The following is a 23,190-nucleotide window of genomic DNA, read 5'->3' on the forward strand; positions in this document are numbered from 1 at the left end:
CGGTTACGTCAGAAATCCCCGCCCACTACATCGATAAAATGATTGTGTTGATTGGGTAAACGCTTAGCGTCGTCATTCGTTTAGCCCAATAGCGTTTCGGAATTCAAGCTTCGTTTGTAATTGATTGGTGGAAAACCGCAGTGTAGTTTGAGCTGGCGGCCAGAGCTAAACTAAGTTTGTTCGAGCAACGCACATTACTATAAAATGTGTACGAAAGCTCTTAACCCGGAATATAAATATTAACCTAATCTGTTTTACTATTTCCTTTGCATGCAGGTGAGTCTATTTTAAACATCCGTTTAACTTGGCGTGGTGTAACCTTGTTTGCTAAGATTGCTAAGCCATAAAAATGTTACATGTAAATTTAACAGTCGTTTTGTCCTCCAAAAACTAGTCAACATTTCCGCATTTTTTTAAAAGATTATTTTATGTGTAAACACTAGCCTACTGTGGCAAATGGTCTGCAGATTCCTCCATTTATATTAGCGTGTTAGCATCTGCTAACAGCAGTGACGGTGTTGTGAGACAAAAACATTGTTAAGCATGTTGCATGATGCCCCTTTTAAGTTTGGCCCCATAAAGCCGAGCACCCTGAGACATGGGCGAGCCGACAACACGCAACTTTGCGACTCTACAAGAGGAGTTGGGCTTCTGGAAGGAGCAGGCAAATGCACACCAGCAGAGGTAGTATCATTAAATATATAGTAATAATAATAAATATAATCCCAATAAAAACACTGACCTTTTCGATACTATGATTACGGATTCTTATAGCCACACACACACACACACACACACACACACTAAACCACCGTCATTTGTCGTCATCTTGAATGTAACACTCCTGAGGGATGCATGGAGGTTGAACTCATTTGGAATCGTTGTGCTGTCATTAGGGCAGATGAAGCTCAGGAGGAGCTGGAGGAATTTCAGCAGATGAGCCGAGACTATGAAGCAGAGTTGGAAGCCGAGCTGAAGCAGTGTGAAGTTCGGAACAAGGAATTGTTGCAGGACAACAGCAGGCTCTGTATGGAACTGGAAAACATTAAGGTTTGATTGATAAGTGAAACTGAATATGCATGTTTTTTGGGGGAGCCGGATCGAAGAAAAGCTAAGGTTCGTTTTCAGCATGCTATCAGTACAGAGGAACCTTTATAAAATGGATCCTGATATAACGGGATAAAACTGACCGTTAGGACTGAACAATGTGTCCAAAAATAGTTTCCATTTGTCACTTACATTAGCAACAGCACATGCAATCTGTTCAGAGTAGTAATTCCCAACAAATTTGCTGTGAGAGATCATTAGGGGTGCAGTGGAAAATTATCCACTTTCACTTAATTTGTCCAATAATTATTAATTACAAATCTTTGTTCATCTATTCTATGCCAGTGACGTATTGTGACATGCAGAACAATTAAATAATTTTCCACTAGATAGCAGAAGGTACAATAAACGTGTATTCACCTGGTGCCATTCACGCAGCACAGTAAATTATAATTTATGGCTTCCTGCAAATATGTCAGCTTTGATATAATTTAAACAGGCTCAGATACCCACCTGGAGAGTATCTGGTGCATATTAGGATTACAGCTTTTAATAGGGCGGAGGAGGCCTTTCATCGTCCATCCATCCATCCATCCATTTTCTGAGCCGCTTCTCCTCACTAGGGTCGCGGGCGTGCAGGAGCCTATCCCAGCTGTCATCGGGCAGGAGGCGGGGTACACCCTGAACTGGTTGGCCTTTCATCGTAATAGTGCATTTTCTTCATCAGAGTTGTGGGTGAGCTTCAGCCTATCCCAGCTGACTATGGGCAAGAGGCAGGGTACCACACTGGTTGCCAGTCAATTGCAGGGTATACAGTGGGTACGGAAAGTATTCAGACCCCCTTAAATTTTTCAGTCTGTTATATTCCAGCCATTTGCTAAAATCATTTGTTAATTTTCCCCCTCATTAATGTACACACAGCACCCCATATTGACAGAAAAACAATTAATTGTTGAAATTTTTGCAGTAATATAAATATTATTATTATTATTGCAAAATAATATACCGTAATGGCCCTATATGAATAAAATATCACTCAGTAGCTCTAAATTGCCCGTAGGTTTGAATGTGAGTGTGAATGGTTGTTTGTTTGTATGTGCCCTGCGATTGGCTGGTTTTTTAAGCATAGAGTACCGTGAATTCAATTCCACCAACTCCTCGTGGACTTTTTTCTCCTCCCCCCCCCCCCCCCCCCCCCCTTTAGTGAGATGGGCTAACTTGTCAGGAAATATCATATTGTTCTTTTGCTTTTTCTGTAAGGCAGCCTAAATCAGTGATTGCCACGGCCACTAGGAAAATTACTGTGCTTACAAGCACCTGACTGCTATTTTGTTTTTTTTTTCATGGGGAAGTGCATATTTTATGGAAATCATCAATGCAGTCTTGTGCTTAAAGGGCCCATATTTTGGCTATTTAGACCTCCATAGAATGACTCTCTAACATGGATTTAGTATAAAAGTGTAAATTGAATTAAAAAAAAACAACACATTGGTTTTGTCATACGAGTGTCGAGAAAAGGTCCCTCTGATAGCTGCTTCTGTTTGACCCAGTTTTGTATCAGTTTTATCCTTATTTGGCTAAGACCACCCCCTTTCCTCTGATTGGTTGCCTCCCTGTAGAAGACCCACTTGTGAAAGCACACAATTTTATGTTGACAGCGCTGGCTCGGGAGCGGAGAGGTAGGCGGAGATCTTCGCTAGTGACCTAGACGAGCTTGAGAAATTCGAATGACCGAATTTCAGGCCTCTCAGCAGAAACATGTCTGGAACTCAGGAATGCGTGGATGATTTTAATTCATATTTCACGTTTACTGATGCACCCTGCAGCCAGTATAACATCCAAAATAGTAGAAAAAGTTGGTTTGGTAACATACGGGACCTTTAAGCTGTGTTCACACTAGTACAGTTGTTTTGTAGGCATTTTTTTCCATCGGAACAGAGGCTGTTCAGTAAAAAAACATGAATAAAATCACAATCTTATTTATTACATGCCATTTTTAACAGCCGAAATATCATTCTTTTTTGTGTGTCATTTGCAAGCTACACCGTTGAATCTGGGATGTCAGCAATATTTGGCATCTGACTGATTTGTGTGCTGCTTGCAGGAGAAATTTGAGAGCCACCACACTGATACTTTTAAGCACATATCCACCCTGGAGGAAACTCTGGCAGAGACGACAGCAGTCAAAGATCACCTGCAGAAATATATAAGAGAGCTAGAACAGTCCAATGATGACCTTGAGAGGACCAAAAGGTCAGAATCTAAATCTCAATGCAATAGTTTTGCTGTAAAAATAGTTTAAATTTTTCAGGGACACAATCATCATCTCAGTTCCTGTCCAGGGCTACCATCATGTCTCTGGAGGACTTCGAGCAGAGGATGAACCATGTCATTGAGAGGAATGCTTTTCTTGAGAGTGAGCTGGATGAGAAGGAGAACCTGCTTGAATCTGTTCAGAGGCTCAAAGATGAAGCCAGAGGTAAACGCATCTATGCTCAGTGGAGTCGCTGCCGCCGTCGCTGACGTCATAGGCTGTTTTGTACTCCTTGAATGCTGGCAACTCGGTCCATTCCATACATCCACCATCCACACACAGATGTAATTTCTGAATATTACTCCGCGGCGGACTAATATGCCAGCGCGTCGTTCTGAGGTTCTGCCTGTGCGCTCGGGACCTGCTTTGGATAAGTCACAGGAGTTGACGAGACCAGGAAAAAAACCATTTCCGCCACTTCTGCTGTTGAGAACTGTACTTTTACTCTGTTACAATGATCTAAATGTCGCTCGCTACTTTTATTTCAATTTGTTAAAGTCCCCGATAGCTCCATGACACGGTCTGCTCGGTGTATTTGGAAGCTGGGGAGCATTATGGCGCCATCGGGGATGTGTTCACATAGCCATGTCTCCATGAAGCACAGGGCGGCGAAACGTCCAAAGTCTTTACTGGTCTTTGTGAGAAGATGAAGATTGTCCATTTAGTTGGCTAGGTAGCATAGATTTGCGAGGTGGATCGACGGGGTGTTCTCTTTCGGAACGTGAGCCGCACTTGGGCACGCTACCCTCTATGGCCATAGACCGCAGACGATCCGCTGGTGAGTAACTCCTAGAAAACCTGAGCAGATATGTGACAGTTGGTGAAAGAAAGTCCGGAGTAGACTCCCTAATGTTTTGCAAGTCTTCCCTTGTGTAAATAAGTCCAATAATGTCTCCAAAGACGAACGAAAATCACAAAAACATAGACAGTACTAGGGTTACCGAGGCAACCAAACGGTTAGGTGCCATCTAGATACCAAATTCATTAAATGTTACAATGTTGCAAAAAGGAGTACACACCAATGACTAAAGGTGATTCTTATCTAAAATTCGGAAAAATTGTTCTTGTGATCGCTGACAAATGGATAAAAAACATAATCTCGAAATGGGTGTTCTTATTGGTTGAGCAGTAGAACCTGGTTCTAATGTCACCTTGACATTTTTCCTCTTTGCCATCACTAGTCGTCTTCTGTGTTGGCATGACATTACAAGTTAAAGCCAAAGAAAATCCAAAACACAAGTATATATTCTTTCAGACACTCACTCAAATGAAGTCTCTTCATGTGAGATCTCCAAAGTACTGTGCGACTCCAAGAAACGTTTGACAATTTCCGAATTGTACATGTCAGTGAAATTTGACTTTAGCGGTTGCACTTTTTACTCCGTACAACAGTCCTTTGGTTGTCCTGTTTGACGCAGATCTTCGCCAGGAGCTGGCTGTGCGTCAGAAGGAAAGGCGACCATCCAGCAGCATGGGCAAAGACCTGGATCGACCGGACCTGACGTGCCCCTCCGCTAATAACCCCCCGACCCCTGTTACCCCCTCCAAGCCTCCCAGCGCGTTCGCCACACCACCTGCATCCAGCATCCGGCGAGGTGAATAGAGAGACTTGCTTTTCTGTTTTCTTAAATGTTTAATGATGCCAGTAAGTTTTATATTCCCCCTGTTCTTTTGTTCTGTGTCAGGTGATGGTCTAACAGGGACTCCTCTTACAACATCTGCAAGAATATCTGCACTGAACATTGTTGGGGAACTGCTGAGAAAAGTTGGGGTATGAGATGTATTTGTCTCCCTTGTTTTATGTCTCTATCATGATGAAGTTTGTGATCATGTGTAAACTGTCTGTGTTGTTTGTGGCATGGCAGAATCTGGAGTCCAAGCTGGCCTCGTGTCGTGACTTTGTATATGACACATCGAGTACCCGACCAGCGCTGGCAGCTGCCCCTGCTAGTCCTTGTGGGCTAGACGGTGGAGCTGACATCCAAGCTAGCAGCATGAGCCCTCCTCCACAGTATGACAGGTGAGAGGGATTCACATTTAATAAACAGCAACATTGAATACATGTACATTCAAAAGTCTACAGGTCCAATTAAGTTCACCTGTAAAGGTTGTTGTGCATTTTACGTTCATCCAGAATTTTCACCAGAGATGATTATGTAAGTGGCGTACAGTAGACCCCCGCATATTCACGGTTCGGCGTCCGTGAATTCATCTGATCGCAAACTTTTTTTATTTGCGGAACCCCCCCACTTATTCGCAATATTTCTTTCCCAAATCCCAGTGCTTATTCATGTTTTTATTTTACCCATTCCCCTGCTTATTCGTGCTTTTTTTGGGAGGTGGGGGGGTTTCGGGTAAAAAAAAAAAAATAATAATTTTCCCATGGCAATTATAATGAGCGTCAGTTATTAACTGATTTTAACTATTTGCAGTCGGGCCCAGTCGGCTGTATAAATACTTATTTTTTGCGAGGACTTTGGTGTATTCATTTTTAGTGTGAGCTCGTAGTATAGTAAAATGATTATTAGGGGGGGGGGGGGGGGTGATGAAATAAAATATAGTTTTAGTGTGACTGTGGGAGTTTTAATGAGGATGTCTTAAAAGTATTTGTGCTTGTCTTGCAGCTTAGTGAAGCGGCTAGAGTTTGGACCAGCACCTCCACGAGGTGTCTCTCTGGGTGCTCAGTCTCCAAAGGGAGGAGTCAAGATGCTGCTGTGAGAAACCTGCCCCTCCTAACTTCACCTCGCACCAACTCCCCTTCCACCTCCCAATACCATCAGAACTTTGAACATTGAGCTTATTGAACCTGAAACCCACTTTCTTTGCTCCCTTCTCCACATGTGTGGAATTCAGCTGCCTCAGATTCACCTGTATCACACCATATCATGGGATGTGGCACAACGTTTATGCGTAACATCCACCTTCACTCATGTCCATGAGTGAGGAGCTTGAAAACATCACTGTATTGACTTACTGCCTGGCTGTGATGATCACTCCCATGTAACAAATATTCCAGACATGTAAGTGACCCTAATTTCAGGACCATTAAATGATCTAAATTAACAACACTAGGTTGTTGTTTGAGTACAAACCAAAGCTGTGATGAGGGAAATACATTTATATTTTTTCAATAATGCATTTTTTTTTAAATTCTTTGATTAATTAAATGGATTAATCAATTTATTTAATTCAATTAATCAATTAATTTTCATGTATCTGATGTAGGGCTGGGTGATATGGCAGAAAAAAACCTTTTTTTTCATACCTTTCGATCATCACAATTTTATTTTTAAAACTTTTTTTAAAGAGTCCATTTTTAAAGCATCTGTACTCAAAACTAAAGCTAGAGATTAGTTCATTTTATAAACTCCTTTTAACACTCCTCAGTCAATATTTAGAACTGTAACCCCAACATGATATTGGCATACTAAGCAGATAAACAGTTTTCACACAACAGTGCAACGAATGTTGAACAATATAAACAGACTAACAAGCTTTACAAAGATTTACAAACCACCTGAATCATGATCACACGATTGATTGGTTGCTTTGGTCTGGCGACCTCACCGCTAGCAGTGGCTAACTGCTAATGCTACTTGTGCTGGCAGCAGTGATCGGAAGGTATGTATTGAATGCACTTGCGTTTTTAGGCTTTCCGCAGAATCACCTGGGTGGTTTTTGTCCAGTCTCTTCCTTATTGTTGTCATGAACACTGACCTTAACTGTGGTGGTACTTTTTCAAATTAATAAGCAAAGTGTTGCCCGTTTTTGAAGGCATCGACAAAGTGCCGTGAAAACGTATTTGCTTCCTTCTCAAATTCTCATGTTTGCAGTTCCCCCACTTTAAGATCATCAGACAAATATAACCCAAGTGAACTTAAAATACTGTTTTTTTTTTTATTATTTCGTTTATTAAATAACAATTCAGTTACCTGGCCCTGTGTGGAAAAAGTAATTTCCCTCCTTGTTAAATCATGACTTAATTGTGGTTAATTACAATTTCTGGTCAATTTTCACATCTCACACCTAAGCCTGATTCCTTGCAGACCTGTTCAATCAAGAAATCACGTAAACAGAATATCTCCTGACAAAATCAAGTCAGACAAAAGATCTAAAAAAGTTGCAACAAAATTACATGATCCAAACAATTGACATCTATCAATCTAGAAAGGGTTACAAAGCCATTTCTAAAGCTTTAGGGTTCCAGTGAACCATAGGGAGAGGCATTATCCTCACATGGAGAAAACATCGAACAATGGTGAACCTTCACAGCAGTGGCTGGCCTACAAAGATTACCCCAAGAGAACAGCAATGACTCATCCAGGAGGACACAAAGGAACTCAGGACAACTTCTAAAGAACTGCATGTCAGTGTTCATGACACAACAATAAGGAAGAGACTGGACAAAAATGGCATCCAGGGTAGAGTTCCAATGCAAAAACCACTGCGCATCTTTGCAAAAAAACATCTGAATGATTCCCAAGACTTTTGGGAAAATATTAAATGGACTGGCGAGATGAAAGTTGAGCTTTTAGGAAGGTTTTGTTACACCTGGTTTCAGAAAAAGAACATCATACCAACAGTCAAATGTGGTGGTAGTATGATGGTCTTGGGCTGCTTTGCTCCTTAAGGACCTGAACAAATTGCTGTGATTGATGGAGCCATGAATTCTGCTCTTTAACACAAAATCCTTTAGGGGAATGTTCAGCCAAGTTTTTTTCACCTCAAGCTAAAGGACACTTGGGTTCTGCAGCAGGATAATGATCCAAAACACCAGCAGATCAACTTCTGAATGGCTTAAAAAAAACATGGTTTTGGAGTGGCCTAGTCAAAGTACCGACTTGCAGCTGATTGAAATGCAGTGGCATGACCTTAAAAAGGCCATTCATGCTTGAAAACTCTCCATTTTTGCTGACTTCAAACAATTATGCAAGGAAGATTGAGCCAAAATATCTCCACTGAGATGTGAAAAACTCATTGCCAGTTATAGAAAATGCTTGATTTCAGTTGTTGCTGATGAGGATGGCCCAACCAGTTATTAGGTTCAGGGGTCCATTACTTTTTCACACAGGGCCAGGTAACTTTGAATAGTTTTTTTCTTAATAAATGAAATCACCATTTAAAAACAGCATTTTAAGTTCACTTGGGTTATATTTGTCTGATACTTACATTAGTTTTATTTTAAAGTGGAGAAACTATGCAAAACTATAAGAATTTGAGAAGGGGGCCAATACTTTTTCGTGGCACTCTACCTTGCACATCGGCTAGTTAATAACATTGCTCCACTTCGCTTTGGAGACACCGGCACACAACCGATGTTGCAAACTTGCGGAGTGGCCAGGGTGAAGAGTGGACGACGGTTGAGTCGGACCGGTAGTTTCGTTTTCCCGACTGACTGTTGTCACACACATTCCTGCCGTGTTAGATCGAGAAATACGTGCACAGCTGATAATCGAGATCGACAGGAAATTCATCATGATCTTTGATCTCCATCATGTAATTGCCCAGCCCTAATCTGTTGCGTTGGAGCTTCATTTGTGGGTTAATATAGAAAAATGTTGCTGCCAGGGGTTGGTTTTAAACCAATGCTGCCTTCCTCCACATTATTATCTCTTGATTTGGAGCGACTTTAATTTTTATAAGTGCACACACTCTACTGAATGTAACAATTGTTCTGTTAATAACTGTTGACTCATACGTCGGGACTGGGGAGGGAAAGCGAGCAATAATATAGTTGATCCGGTTAATGAGATTCACTGTTTGTAGTTTGACTAGTGTATATTTGATAACCTTTTTCCTGCCTTTATTTTTTTATTTTTTTTTGGGGGGGGGGGGGGGACAATTGTGAAATAGGAATTAGAAGAAATAACTATTTTTAATATGACTGTTTTCCCCCTTTGAAGCTGTTTCAGGTCAAAGATTGTGTATTTTGTTTTGCATTCAATTCCTTGTGGCCTTTTATTAATTTGATGTGTTACACCAAACTCTGACCCCTGTTGAACTGCTTCAGTTTGACTTGTGAAATTACTGATCTCCACTGAAACAAAAGGATATCATGGTCTTTTTTTGTGCATATAGAGCTTTATTTTTGTGTGCAGGTGGTTCAACAATTATTAGAAAGAAATTGTGCAATTGTAAACATCAGTTGATTACATAACTGTATTGAACAGTCGAGAGTGATTAGCAGTTACAAATTTTAGAATACAGACTGAACTGCTGACAGTTGTCAAGAATGCAGCAAATTGTACAAGAGGTGACCCTAAACCTTTGGTAACCTTTTATATGTAAAAGTATGGAACAGTGATCATACAAAATCTCATAGTTGAGTACTATTTAGGGTACAAAAAGCACACTGGGTGTAGACGACATCTACATTTCCAATCTCATACATCAACAGCAGTCACAGGCAAAAAGACAACCGTAGCTGCAGTAGTTCCACATTTACACAAGGGGACATACTATCCAAATGTGACATACAGTATTGGCTCTGCTGGCAGGTTAGCATGGTAATTAGTGGCACCTATTGTATACAGAATGTTGCATTACTAGTCATTCAGTGGAGCACTAAATGGAAACAGTAAATCACACGGGAGTGATGGCACAAAAGAACCCCCTTGGTTGATGTTTAGTTTATCTATTTGATTTGTGTCAAGAAAAAGTGCTCTGAAACAAGAGGATAAGTCAGTTAACTACTGGAAATGGCAGACAAATATATGCTACCTGGCCTCTTGAAATGAAACAAACTGGATTTAACTAAGCGTAAAGTTAAAATTGATTACTGAAATAGTTGATATTTGTCCCTAACTGATGCAATTAATAGCCTCTTTCTTACAACTAAGACATTGTGTGGTTGTGGCTCCAGCAATGCAAAAAATGCCATGTGGTCTATTGAATACAGATTTGACCCTGTTCTAGGGTGATGCGTAGGAATTGGGGATGAAAGTGATTACCACCCTTTATGCTACATGTAGCAGCTTGTGTAGGCAGTGTGACAATCTGGGTTGGTATCAGTTGGTCAGGGTTCCCATTCTGTGCCCATGAATATGCTGAATGAACAGGTTTTAACAATGATGGATTGTTGTTTCTTCTTTGATGGCATGGGTATATTCCAAGATGACAACGTCTCAAAGCCAATGCCATTTGGCTCAAATAGTAAAAGCATTTTCACAAATGATTGATACCTTCACCCCATTGAGGATCTTATGAATGTGCATTACACAGAGGTCTAGCTCTCATTGTCAATACAAGATCTTGGCCAAAAAATACATCTCTTAGTAGTAGAAAATGTGACATTGCATGGGCTTACTTAAATGATGTCAAATGAGTGTGAACTCAAAGATAAGGCAGCCGAATGAAACAGTATGCTACTTTTCTCTGGCCAGGCAGTGCATATTTGGATGTGAGGTTGAACTAGGGAGAAGGAAATAAAGCAAAAGATTGACCTCCATTATCAAGAACAAGTATTGTCAGGAGAAGCTAGTATTTGCTTAGTTGATGTCGTCTCATCTCTCAGTCTGCTGACTTTCCATTGAAGTCACTTTGGGAGTCCGCCTCCTCCTCAGACGCATCCTCAACCACCCTCCGACCTCCGCCCGTACGCCGAGGTGTGCTGCCAAAGGAGGGCTCATTTCCACGCCTAAAAGGTCACAGGTACAAGATGACACAGCGGCCACAGGAGAGGAGTCAGGACCGTTTGCCGAGCTCTTTTCCTCGGCTGTGTCACAAAAAAAATAAGAGAATTGCCATTCTGTTTATGGCAATTCAGCAAAGCTTTCAGTTTGAAAGTGGCTGACGTAATTCTCTGGGTGGGCTCAGTAAGTTGTTAGAAGGAAGAGTGTGAATTGGAAATTAATTGAAGTTGGGGATTTCGTAAGAGATAATGAGGATAGAGTAATTTAGATGTAGCGGTACCTGCTGTATTACTTCTTGAATTAGGGGTTGCTTCTGGAATACAAAAATAAACACATTTGTATTGCCTTAAGAGTTTATTTGATGTACTATATACATTACAAGAAAACATTTTAATCCAATGACAGAGCTATTTGAAAAACATTTGCACTACAAATTGTACAAAATTATATACTGCATGATAGTTCTAAAACTTCTATGTGGCTAAATAACGTAACCATGTTAGAAATCACTCTCAGCAGGATGAAGTGCAGTTCTACAAGAAATAAATTTCTGTCTGTCAAAACAACAATATTAACTTTGTAAGCGTTTTTGTAGATTGTGCAGCTGTACCTAATGAAGAGGTTAGTATGAGTATATTAGGACGACTGAATTAAAATTTTGCTGGTGTTGTGCAAGCTGTGTTGGATGTGATTGTCAGATATAACAAATGTAGTGGCTGATGTTAGGGACAGTGAGTGTATTTGTATGCGCACCTAATTAGCTTAAATTGTATTATTGCGTGCGAAAACAATTTCCCAATGCAGATATTTTAGTCTCCTCATGACATCTATTGCTACGCATCCTTGTCCCACTGCACTGGCAGTTCAAAGAAAAGCAACTATAAATGATTTGTTCAGGTCAGGAAGAAGGTTGACATGGAAAATATTCTTACCGGAGTTTGCTCTTGAGAGAATTGACCTCGCGACTCATGGCATCGTTGGCCTCGGTGGCTTCATCCAGCTCCCTCTGCAGCTTCCTACGGGCAGCTGTGGCTCGCTGAGACTCCTCCTCCGACTCCTCCAGTTGCCGCTTCAGTTGCTTCATGCGTGCGTTTGCCTTCTCCGCCTAGTGTGGAATTGATCAAGGGAGCATTCACGTCTAGGATGCACCACTTCTGCTACCGCCAGCAGCCCTGAAATTGATGGAAAACAAGTGATCCTACCTGGTCTTTGTACTGTTCTGCCTGTTTCCTTTCATCCTCCACCTGCATTATCACATCCTTGAGCTTCTTATCCTTCTGGCGCACACTCTTGGCAGTAGCTTGCTTCTCCCTGAAAAACAAGGGACAATCTCGGTGCGATTCATTTCAAACTGGACAGTAGCTCTGCAAGGACTGCGGGAGTTGCAGGTTTGAGACCTGCTTCTGGTGAAAATAGGGACTTGGGATGGTTACGGAAGAAAGATTCCTTTGCTTTCTCAGTAGGCCTACTGCAGCAACAACATTACATAGCACTGGAAAAAACATCATTGTAGTATACTGTAATGGACATGCTCTCGCCAGATGGCACCATAACCCCCAAATTGGGACTGCAACTCCGTCTCCGCTCCCCTGCCGAGACAGACGGTCACGGGGATGCCTGGTTTATCTCACACGGACGCTAAATGAATTACCAGGCAGTCTGCAAGAGCTCATCAAAAGCAGAGACCGGGAATCCTGACTTCTCACCCGGACTTTAAATCAATTAGCAGCTACCCCAGAAACCTGGACTCCCAGTCATCAGAAGACCCCCTGTGTGCAGGGGTCAAGATACCGACTGAAAAAAGCTTGAAAAATCCACAGGTCCCGCATGCCAAGATAAAAGTTCAGAAAGGACCATTTGTTGTTTGAAATGCAACTGAAGACCTCTGGGACAATAGATGGGACACCAGCGACACCCACAGGCGGTGGAGAGTTACTGCAGACATAGCTTCACTGAATTTGAATGTTGTGTGACATTTTTTATAGAATTTTGCATGAATGCCCCCGAGTGCCTATCACCCCACCAATGTCACTAGTGATTGTATTTCTCCGAATTTGAATGTCTGCTGGTGAAATTTGTTTGCCAACCGAATATGCTTGTGTTTATCTCAAAACGAAAGCAGAAATGTTATACAAACAAACTGCTGAGTGTTATTAGCCACGACATAAGGTTGAAACACTCCCTGCATGGATTAAACAGTGTGTGCGTGACAATGTAAAGCTGGAAACTAGTTTCGTTATCTTAGATCCAATTATTCATATTTTATCCCACTGGTTTTAAACCACAAAATAATCCTAGGATGGAAAAGTAACGGTGGTGGCGGTGTATCTCCCTTTTGGCCCCTGGGGCGGGGGGAGGGGCCACCACACCCCTTACGGCTGGGCATAAAAGCCGGAGCCCCCCCTTTGGCGCTGGCTCAGCCAGGAAGCCCCACCTCTCACCATGAGGTGGCGAGGACACATTAGACCTTTCCCCGCCGCAGGGCATCCTGCCAGCGCCCCGAGCTACCCTTTCGTGTGCCGGGACAGTTTCTTATTTATTCTTATTTATTATTAGTTTATTTATTATTAGTTTATTTATTTAGGTATTGCATTGATTATTGGGTGTTTCCATGTCTCTGACCTGTTCTCCTGATCCAGCTGCTCCTCCAGTTGGGCCACCTTCGCCTCCAAAGCGGTGATGGTGGATTTGAACTTAGACTTGACCTGGTTCTCCATCTCACTGAGCTTGGCCTTCATCTCCTTGTTCTGGCGCTCCATCTGCTGCCGGGCGCTCTCGTTCTTCTGAGAGGCCGAGCGCTCCGTTTGCAGCTCGTTGTTTATCTGATCCACCTGTGGCGATAATACATCCTAGTAGCAGGTACACAGACAATTTAGTGGGCCCGAGATGTGATCTTGTTTCTACGGCAACCTGCTGTGTGCTCTTCCTCAGCCTGTCGTTGAGGATCTCCATGTTGCTCTGCTCTTCCTCGAGGTCCTCTTCCAGCTGGGAGATCTTCGCTTCCAGCCGACGCTTCTCATCTGACAAAGCTGACCTTTACGCAAGAAGCCCAAGTGTGGTCAGATTGGATCAAATGATAACATCAGTCCTTCTACAAATAAAGACAATACATGACTGACTTTCCAGAGGAGTTGCTTGCCAGCTCATCTGACAGCTCGTCCCTTTCAGCTTCTGCTTGCTTCCGGGCCCTCTCAGCAGAGGCCAGTTCCTAAAGAACCATGACATGAAACATGGGTTTGAGCCTTTATTTTGCACCTCTCCTCACAAGCAGGTTGGGGGTTCTTGCCTGGTGGCCACAATGCAGGTTGATGTCTTGGATAGCCAGCTGTTTGAGCAATTATTCAATACCCTATTGCGCTGAGTTGTCCATATACCAGTAGACTTTGTCCTCAATTCAGCGCATTGGTAGAACGACTAGGGCACACTAGTAGTATGTTACTAGAGAGGCAAAATTGTGCACTGCTTCAGCGATTCACAACCAGGGTGATCTGACACCCTGGTGTGACGTGAGATATCATCAGTGGTGCTGTGGAAAAATTATCCAATTTCACTTAATTTGTCAGAAAAATATTATTTATTATTTACAAATATATATTTGTTCATCTATTTATGCCAGTGACATGTACTGACGGGCAGAACTTCAAAATATTTTTCCATGAGAGGACGGACAGAGCAATAAACCACAGTATGTAGCCACCTGTTGACATTCATACAACAGAATAAGTTATGGCTTCCTGTGAGTACGTATATCAGCTTTGTGTTCAATTGGCCCACATTTCACCCGAGGTCAATTTGTGAGTAAATTGAGATGAGAACATTATTATAAATTATTCATACTTTTTGTGATGTATGTGTGTGTGTGTGTGTGTGTGTGTGTATATATATATATATATAATTATATATATAATTTTTTTTTGGTGGGGGTATTGTGCCGTGAAATCTTTTTGATGTAAAAAGGGTGCCTTGGCTCAATGAAGGTTAGGAAACACTTCACTAGTTGACAACTGCATGCTACTAGTACTACTAGTGGCATTATAATATATATTACTAGTTAACATCTAATATATATTAATAGTTAACTGCAAATGTTTACATCACTAGTAACATTTAGTTTTTTTTTTAAATAGTGCACTCTCGTTACTCTTCCAGTATTTAGAAATGTCATACAGTAGTGGAAGGCAGTAGTGGGAAAAAACATCACTAATAAGACATATTTGCTCTACTAGTGCGCTCTAGGCATTCTAGTCATGTGCAATATGTCAAACAGTAATGGATGACAGAAGTGGAAAAAACATCACAAGTGAGACAGTTGTTCTACTAGTGTGCTGAATTGTCTTACTAGTAAGGACAAGATGATTCAGCACATTAGCAGGATACTGAATCAGTGTTCAAACAGCTTTCCTTAGTCTCGTTGTGAAGCAACACTGTTACCTCTTGCAGCTGCATCAACTCAGCCTCCAGGCTCTTGGCTTTCTTCTCACTCTCCTTGGCCGTAGTCAGCACTTCCTCACGGGCAGCACGGGCATCTTCCAGCTCCCTCTGGAAGTCCTTCATTTGGGCCTGGTGGAGGAGGGGAATCAGGATAGCATTTTTTTATTTACATGCATCTACATATGGAAGGAACGGGATAGGACAGCCTTAATTCTTTAGACTGGGATATTATGTTAATTTGGACAATTAAAATATATTTTTTTAAGGTGGACCTGTAGGGCAAAGAAAAAGGAAGACTGTGTACAAAAAGAAAACCTTGCTCGATAGGGAGATCAGGGAGAACATTCAAACTTCACACAGGAAGGCACAAGCCAACACCGATTTGAATCCAGGAGCTTCAGCAAATGTATAAAACCATATAATTGAATGAAACCAGAACTGAATTTTCTTATCTCTCACCTGGATCTTTCGGAGCTGCTTAATGGCCTCATCTCGTCCCTTATTGGCTGTATCAATCTGGCCTTCCAGATCTTTCATATCGGTCTCCAACTTCTTCTTGGCTGCTGCTGCTGAGGCCCTCTGCTTGCGTTCATCCTCCAGCTCTGTTTCCAACTCACGGACCTGCAGTGAGTGTGCTCAAATTGTTAGATCACTGATGAAATTGGAGTAACTTTCTGTAATCGATGCTTCAAGGGAGACAAATGTTTTTCTTCACCTGCTTGACAAGCTGTCTCTTCTTTTCCTCTCCCATCTCGTCGCGTCCTTGGAGATCCCTCTCAAATTGGGCCTTCAGAGCCTGCATGTTGACCTCTAGACGCAGTTTGGCATCCTCAGCAGCCTGTAGCTCGTCCTCCAGCTCCTCCAGCTGAGTCTTCATCTCCTCCACCTGGGCCTCCAGGCCTCGCTTGGACTTCTCCAGCTCATGGACCTGACATCAGCGTAGCATCAAATTAGCAACCTTGTGATGACCCATTAATTGATTCTGTTCAGGATCAAGGGTGAGCTGGAGCCTATCCCAGCTGACTATGGACCAGAAATGCACAGTCAACTGCAGGGCAGTGATGATGCATTCAGTGACGTTTAAAATTAAACATGATTGTAGCTCGTACATTTTTCCCAACGTCATCCTTTGAGCTGATCAGATCCTCCATCTCTGCCCTCAGGGCCTTGTTGGCTCTCTCCAGCTCCTCTCTGGCATCCTGGGCCTCATCCAGAGCCCTCGTCAGGGACAGAGCCTTTGTCTCCTTCTCTCTGGCCTCAGCCTCGGCGTGATCCCTCTCGTCTGCGTATTTACTAGAAATAGACTTCTCCTCTGCCAGCATCTGGAGGCCAAACAACGTCAATTAAATGACGCATGTTGTCAAAGCTTCAAAATCTTGTCATTTAAGCAGTATAATGGCAACAATAAAACTTGGCAAAACCTGGTCAAACTTCTTTTGTTTCTTCTCAAGGTTCGAAACATTCTGCCTCTGGTTGTCAAGATCCATTAGTGTGTCCTCCAGCTCCTGTTGCAGACGATTTTTAGTCTTCTCCAATTTGTCGTGGGCAGAGGCCTTCTCCTCAAACTGGGTGTTGGCTGCCTCCAAATCTCTTTGGAGACGTTTCTTGCCTTCTTCCAGCAGCTCAGTGTTCCCGCACATTTCCTCCAGCTTTTTCTTTGTATCTGACAGCTGTAGAAGGTCCAAGGAAATTAGGAAACTGACCTTAAAATGTTGTTTGTTTATTTTTTTTCCCGATCAAACATCAGGCTAGATATAAACCCATCCTTGACCTGGATGTTGAGGGTGGACACATGTCTCTCAATGTTTCTCTTAGACTCCATCTCCTCCTCGAGCTGCTCCTGTAAGTTGTTCTTGTCATCCTCTGCCTGTCGAAGCTTTGTAGAGAACTGCAACTTCTGACGTGTCTCCTCAGCCAGCAACTCCTGTAAGTGCCGAGCAGGTCAAAGGTCAGATCAAAACCCTGCTGCTTTCAATCAGAATATTGCTTTTCTACTGCAGTAACCTGTGTATCCTGGAGTTGGACGCTAAAGCTGGCAACATCTTTGTTCAGTTTAATGTTCTTGCCCTCAGCTTCATTCAGTAGGTTTGTCACACTCTCCAGTTCAACCTGTGGGAGGATGAACATGTATTTTTATGGATTTTGCGTGTCCTCCTTGCTGAGTGGAGTATACTTTAGAAAGCCAATTACAGTGATCTTAGAGCAGCGTTCTCCCATTTCAGCCTTCTGCTTCTCACTGTCATTTAAGCGGGATTGTAAATCTGTCACTTGACCCTCCAACTTCTTTCTCTTGTGCTCCCCGTCTTGCTTTGCTTGAGTGAGAGAGCGCACCTCCATGGTTAATTCAGATGTATCCTTATCCAAAGCTTGCTTGGCCTTCTCCAAGTTTGCCTTTACCTGGAAGTGGAGAGAAGCTTTATTGTAAACAAGTCATAAATTATACAACTAAAGAAAATCAAATAAGTACTAGTGTGTGAAATAATGGCGTCATTACTCGTTTAGACTGTTCCAGTTGCTCTGTTAGCTCTTCCACAGCCTGCGTGTGTTTCTGTCTCATTTCATGTATCTGGGCTTCATGGGTCCGGTTCTCCTCCTCTATTGCTCTCTTTAGTATGGTCACCTCCTGCTCACGTTTGGCTCTGCAGAACAGATGAATAGTTTACATTAAATCTACTAGAAAAAAGTGACACTTCTGCTTGTTAGCATTTAGAGTTTTTTTTCTTTTTGCTTTCAAATTATTTGTTTTCATTGTGTACAGTATATATTTCTGAAAAAAATGTGTGTGACCTGAGTTCCTGCTGGGTGGCGGTGCTGTCCAGGGTATCCTCTAGCTCCGACTTAAGAGCCTCCAGCTCTTCTCCCAGGTCACGTTTGATCTTCTCTACCTTGTTCCTAGCTGCTCTCTCTGAGTCGAGGTCTTCCTGCAGGTCAGAGATGTGGCCCTCCAGCTCTCGGATTTTCTTCAGAGCATTGCTTTTTTGAGCCGTCTCATCTTCTAATCTATATAAAGGAGGACCTGTGTTTAATACACTGGCAACTGTAGTATGATGCTCATGCTGAGATAATGTTAAGCAACAATATTCAATTGTATTTACCATAAAATAACATCTTCAACAATATTATGATACATAAAAGGTATGCTAATTGGCCTTGTGAATGAAAATCTTGCATCATTCACATATTCTTTGTCCTGTAAATTGTTAGCTGTCCCAGATAATTTCAGTGGACTGTTGGATTCCTGAGTAGAGCTAAACAACATATAGATGAAACCCCAGGTTGAAATACAGGACTGATTAAGAACTCATCATGAGACTTTACCTGGCCAAGGCATTCTGTAGTTCCTCCTCTTTCTTTGCCAGCTGGGCTTTGAGGTCAGCGATCTGGGCCTGCAGGTCCGCTAGTTGCTCCTGGAGATCATTTGACTCAGCCTCTAACTTGCGCTTAACCTTATCCAGCTCTTGCCGAGTCTTTTCCTCCTTCTTCAGACGGACTGGAAGTAGAGCAGAAGGTAAACAACTCAACAAACTATAAGATACAGTTTGTCTGTAAATTGTGATTTCAACATATATGAAAGTTCCTAAAAAGTGATTACCCTCCAGTTCTGAGATCATGGACTCATGTTTATTTTTCAGTTTGGTGAGGTTCTTCGACTTCTCTTCTTCTTCAGCCAGATTAGTACTGTAATCCGCAACCCTCTCCTCCATCAGCTTCCTCTCCTTCAAAATCAAGATGTAATGATGTCTTAATTGCTGAGCCAATAATGCCACATTAACTTCATTCTATTTTCCCTTCATTTACCTTCAGCAGCTTGTTGTTATGATCTTCCATCACCAGGATGTCATCTTCAAGCTTTTTGATCTTTCCTTCACAAGTGACCTTCTCCAGCTGCATCTTTTGGCGTGCATCCTCCTCCTCCTCTAAATGCTCTTCCAATTCCTACAACAATGAGGTGATAACAAGATACTGTGCACGCTTGCTTTTCTCTACTTTCAGAAAGCGTGACGGGAGATAAATGACAGCAACAATGAATACAAAATTAAGGAAGAACCAAATTCACTACCTGCATCTGCTGTTGCATCTTCTTCTTTTCCACCAGCAGCGACTGAGAACGTTCTTCCTCTTCATCGAGTCTTGCCTCCATCTCATGAAGGATTTCCTCCAATTCCTGCTTCTTAGCTGCCAAACGCACCCTCATCTCCTCAGCTTCCGCATACAACTCTGTCTCAGCCTGAAGCTGCTCCTGCAGTGCATTTCTCTCTTCCAAAATCTGAAGCAAATTGACAATAAAGACTGGAGTTAATCACACAGTATGAAATGGAGTAACCCTGTGATTTACTGGCAATCTGTCTTGGGCTGGATAGGCAAAATAAAAAAAATGGATGGTTAGTAAATGGAGAATGGGATGTCAAATCTAGTAGTTGCCCAAAGTAAGTTTGTTCGTATTATTCATCCTTTACCGCTGTATGCTTGAAGGTGATCTCGTTTAATTCTGATTCACACTTTGCAGCATTTTCTTTGTATTTCTGCAGCTCATCCTCCTTTAGGCTCATCTCCTCCTCCTGCCGCGTCACTTGCAGAAGAGGCTTAACCTTTTCGGGAGTGGAGAAAAGTGATGTCAATATAAAATAGTAAATTGTCTATCTATTAAGGAGGAGAAGAACCTAAGCTATGAGGACCTATGGACATGCCGACCTTTGTGAAGAGTCTCCACCACTGCCAGTTTCTAAGTTTGAGGTAGGCGGCACAATTCCTTTGAATAACTTTCATGGCTGTGAGTTGTTGCTGCCTCTTGGCAAATGCCCTTTAAATGATGAACAAAACAAATATATAATGTATGATATAAGACATGCAATATGAAGAGTATACACCTATACCAACACTTATACATAAGCCTAGACCAACACTTAAAAATGTCACATCTGTGCAAAGGCAATAATTGAAAGGATGCATTTTTTAATTAATCCAATATAACAAATCCAATGAGATATCAGAGAGAAAAGCATCTGAAAATGTTGAATGGGATTTTCAATATTAACTTTAAATTGGTGCCAAATGTACCGGCTGGATTAGATCTGACCCTGCATACAAATAGCAGTGCCATTAAAAAGCATTGGCCCCTTCTCAGATTCTTATATTTTTGCTAAATTTCCCCACTTTAATGTTTAAGATCATCAATTAACTGTAAATATCACACAAATATAACCCAAGTCAACTTAAAATGCTGTTTTTAAATGGCGATGTCATTTACAACCCCAATTCCAATGAAGTTGGGATGTTGTGTTAAACATAAATAAAAAACAGAATACAATGATTTGCAAATCATGTTCAACCTACATTTAATTGAATACACTACAAAGACAAGATATTTAATGTTCAAACTGATAAACTTTATTGTTTTTAGCAAATAATTATTAACTTAGAATTTTATGGCTGCAACACATTCCAAAAAAGCTGGGACAGGTGGCAAAAAAGACTGAGAAAGTTGAGGAATGCTCATCAAACAGTTGTTTGGAACATCCGACAGGTGAACAGGCTAATTGGGAACAGGTGGGTGCCATGATTGGGTATAAAAGGAGCTTCCCTGAATTGCTCAGTTATTCACAAGCAAAGATGGGGCGAGGTTCACCTTTTTGTGAACAAGTGTGTGAAAAAATAGTCTAACAGTTTAAGGACAATGTTCCTCAACGTACAATTGCAAGGAATTTAGGGATTTCATAATCTACGGTCCATAATATCATCAAAAGGTTCAGAGAAATCACTGCATCTAAGCGGCAAGGCCGAAAACCAACATTGAATGCCCGTGACCTTTGATCACTCAGGCAGCACTGCATCAAACCCCGACATCAATGTGTAAAGGACATCACCACATGGGCTCAGGAACACTTCAGAAAACCAATGTCAGAACAGTGGTGAACTTTCGCAGGAGTGGCTGGCCTACAAAGATTACCCCAAGAGAACAGATGGCCTCTCTTGCCTCAGTTAAGGTCACTGTTCATGACACACCAATAAGGAAGAGACCGGGCAAAAATAGCACCCATGGCAGAGTTCCAAGGCCAAAACCACTGCTGACCAAAAATAACAAAGGTTCGTCTTAATTTTGCAAAAACAAACAAAAAAAACAACAACAACAAAAACAAACAGCTAAATGGCATAAATGCAGCACAGCATTTCAGAAAAAGGACATCATACCAACAGTCAAACATGGTGGTGGTAGTGTGATGATCTTGGGCTGCTTTGTTCCTTCAGGACCTCGACAACTTGCCGTAATTGATGGAACCATGAATTCTGCTCTCTAACAGAAAATCCTGAAGGAGAATATTCAGCCAACAGTTTGTGACCTCAAGCTGAAGCGCACTTGGGTTCTGGAGCAGGATAACGATCCAAAACACACCAGCAAGTCAACTTCTGAATGGCTTAAAAAGCAAAATGAGGTTTTGGAGTGGCCGAGACATCGTCCAGACGTGAAATGCAGTGGCATTACCTTAAAAAGGCTGTTCATGCTCGAAAACCATCCATTTTTGCTGAATTCAAACAGTTCTGCAACGAAGAGTGGCCAAAATGTCGCCACAGAGATGTGAAAGACTCTTTGCCAGTTATAGAAAACACTTGATTTCAGTTGCTGCTGCTCAGGATGGCTTAACCAGTTATTAGGTTTAGGGAGCCATTACTTTTTCACACAGGGCCAGGTAAGTTTGAATACTTATTTTCCTTAATAAATGAAATCACCATTTAAAAACAGCATTTTAAGTTCACTTGGGTTATTTGTTTTTGATGATCTTACACATTAAAGTGGGGAAACTAAGCAAAAATATAAGAATTTGAGAAGGGGGTCAATACTTTTTCACGGCACTGTAGCTAATTTTGTTCAAATCAAATAAGCTCTGATGAATATTGACTATAATGACATTTTGACATATTTTATGGGGAAATAGTCAAACAATGAACAAATACTGATGCAAACACGTCTGCCATCAGTGGAGGTAAACATGTAAAATGTGTTTACAATTTATTATAACTGTATGCAGTCTTTCCTACACATTAGAGTCATGCAACAAGTCATGGGGGGGGGGGGGGGGGGGGGGGTTATTCATATGCAAGGGGTGGCATGTACGTACTTTCTGGCCAGGAAGCCTCTAGCCTGGGACTGGAAGGCAATGATAATCACAGTTATCTTCAGGTCTCTCTCCTCCTCCAGCTGTGCCAAAACTCCTGTGCGGAAAAATATCTTGCTCTGCCCAATTCTGTACAGATTTGGATCCAAGTCCAGATGTTTGATCTAAACCGAAAAATATTGATAACTCTCACTCTGACCTTGGGCAGAAAAGCTTGTAAATTCAAAGCAGAATTTTTCTGACTGAAAAACATCAGTTTACCATGAGACAGCAAGCTTGTTTTCCATCCATAAAACCTTTGGGAATAGCACTTGCTGCCAAAATCTCATAGCTATGACAGAAAGGTTTATAGAAACAGAATACATATGAATACATAATGCATGTAGTAGCACAGTAGGGGTTAGCAATAGTCCAGTTTGATGTAACTCACCGCTGGCGAAACTCCTGGAAGACAATTCGATTAGGGAATCCTTGTCGGCAGATTCGAATGCCCTCCAACACGCCATTACACCTGAGCTGCTCCAGAACCAGGTTGGCATCCAGCTTTCCTGCCTGAGAAGAGCATTACTTTTAATGGGACTGAAAGAGTTGACATAGAGGGCCAAGTACACATTGGAGATACAAACAAAAGCACCATATTGACAAAGGTACTGTA

The 23,190-nt window shown here is 41.8% G+C and overlaps 2 protein-coding genes across 4 annotated transcripts in view; one reads left to right on the forward strand and one right to left on the reverse strand.

The window, feature by feature from the left end:
- The first annotated feature begins 108 nt into the window (after positions 1-108).
- On the forward strand, positions 109-10,005 carry LOC133476397 (nuclear distribution protein nudE homolog 1-like). The gene is made up of 9 exons (XM_061769742.1): positions 109-276; positions 568-684; positions 897-1,050; positions 3,152-3,300; positions 3,390-3,526; positions 4,780-4,956; positions 5,047-5,132; positions 5,227-5,381; positions 5,986-10,005. Exons 2-9 carry the CDS (start codon positions 599-601, stop codon positions 6,077-6,079), a joined length of 1,038 nt encoding a protein of 345 aa, XP_061625726.1. The 5' UTR covers positions 109-276; positions 568-598; the 3' UTR covers positions 6,080-10,005.
- Positions 9,421-23,190, reverse strand: part of myh11a (myosin, heavy chain 11a, smooth muscle) — a 32,368-nt gene continuing 18,598 nt past the window's right edge. For 2 of the 3 annotated variants that reach the window (XM_061769740.1, XM_061769739.1), the window contains 25 exons: positions 22,966-23,087; positions 22,797-22,866; positions 22,539-22,699; positions 20,116-20,224; positions 19,881-20,012; positions 19,484-19,690; positions 19,222-19,359; positions 19,016-19,139; positions 18,742-18,913; positions 18,211-18,423; positions 17,918-18,062; positions 17,614-17,820; positions 17,428-17,532; positions 17,195-17,347; positions 16,845-17,093; positions 16,533-16,745; positions 16,139-16,351; positions 15,883-16,044; positions 15,424-15,552; positions 14,112-14,200; positions 13,903-14,026; positions 13,615-13,823; positions 12,195-12,303; positions 11,925-12,097; positions 9,421-10,997 (listed from right to left, as the gene is read on the reverse strand). In XM_061769740.1, coding sequence (XP_061625724.1) covers positions 10,871-10,997; positions 11,925-12,097; positions 12,195-12,303; positions 13,615-13,823; positions 13,903-14,026; positions 14,112-14,200; positions 15,424-15,552; positions 15,883-16,044; positions 16,139-16,351; positions 16,533-16,745; positions 16,845-17,093; positions 17,195-17,347; positions 17,428-17,532; positions 17,614-17,820; positions 17,918-18,062; positions 18,211-18,423; positions 18,742-18,913; positions 19,016-19,139; positions 19,222-19,359; positions 19,484-19,690; positions 19,881-20,012; positions 20,116-20,224; positions 22,539-22,699; positions 22,797-22,866; positions 22,966-23,087 — 3,855 coding nt within the window. In that variant the 3' untranslated portion in view covers positions 9,421-10,870. Of the gene's footprint in view, positions 10,998-11,272; positions 11,306-11,924; positions 12,098-12,194; positions 12,304-13,614; positions 13,824-13,902; positions 14,027-14,111; positions 14,201-15,423; positions 15,553-15,882; positions 16,045-16,138; positions 16,352-16,532; positions 16,746-16,844; positions 17,094-17,194; positions 17,348-17,427; positions 17,533-17,613; positions 17,821-17,917; positions 18,063-18,210; positions 18,424-18,741; positions 18,914-19,015; positions 19,140-19,221; positions 19,360-19,483; positions 19,691-19,880; positions 20,013-20,115; positions 20,225-22,538; positions 22,700-22,796; positions 22,867-22,965; positions 23,088-23,190 lie in introns of all 3 variants that reach the window. The other variant, XM_061769741.1, reaches the window with a different exon arrangement.

The sequence above is a fragment of the Phyllopteryx taeniolatus genome, chromosome 4 (assembly GCF_024500385.1).
Source record: "Phyllopteryx taeniolatus isolate TA_2022b chromosome 4, UOR_Ptae_1.2, whole genome shotgun sequence".
NCBI classification, from domain to species: Eukaryota; Metazoa; Chordata; class Actinopteri; order Syngnathiformes; family Syngnathidae; genus Phyllopteryx; species Phyllopteryx taeniolatus.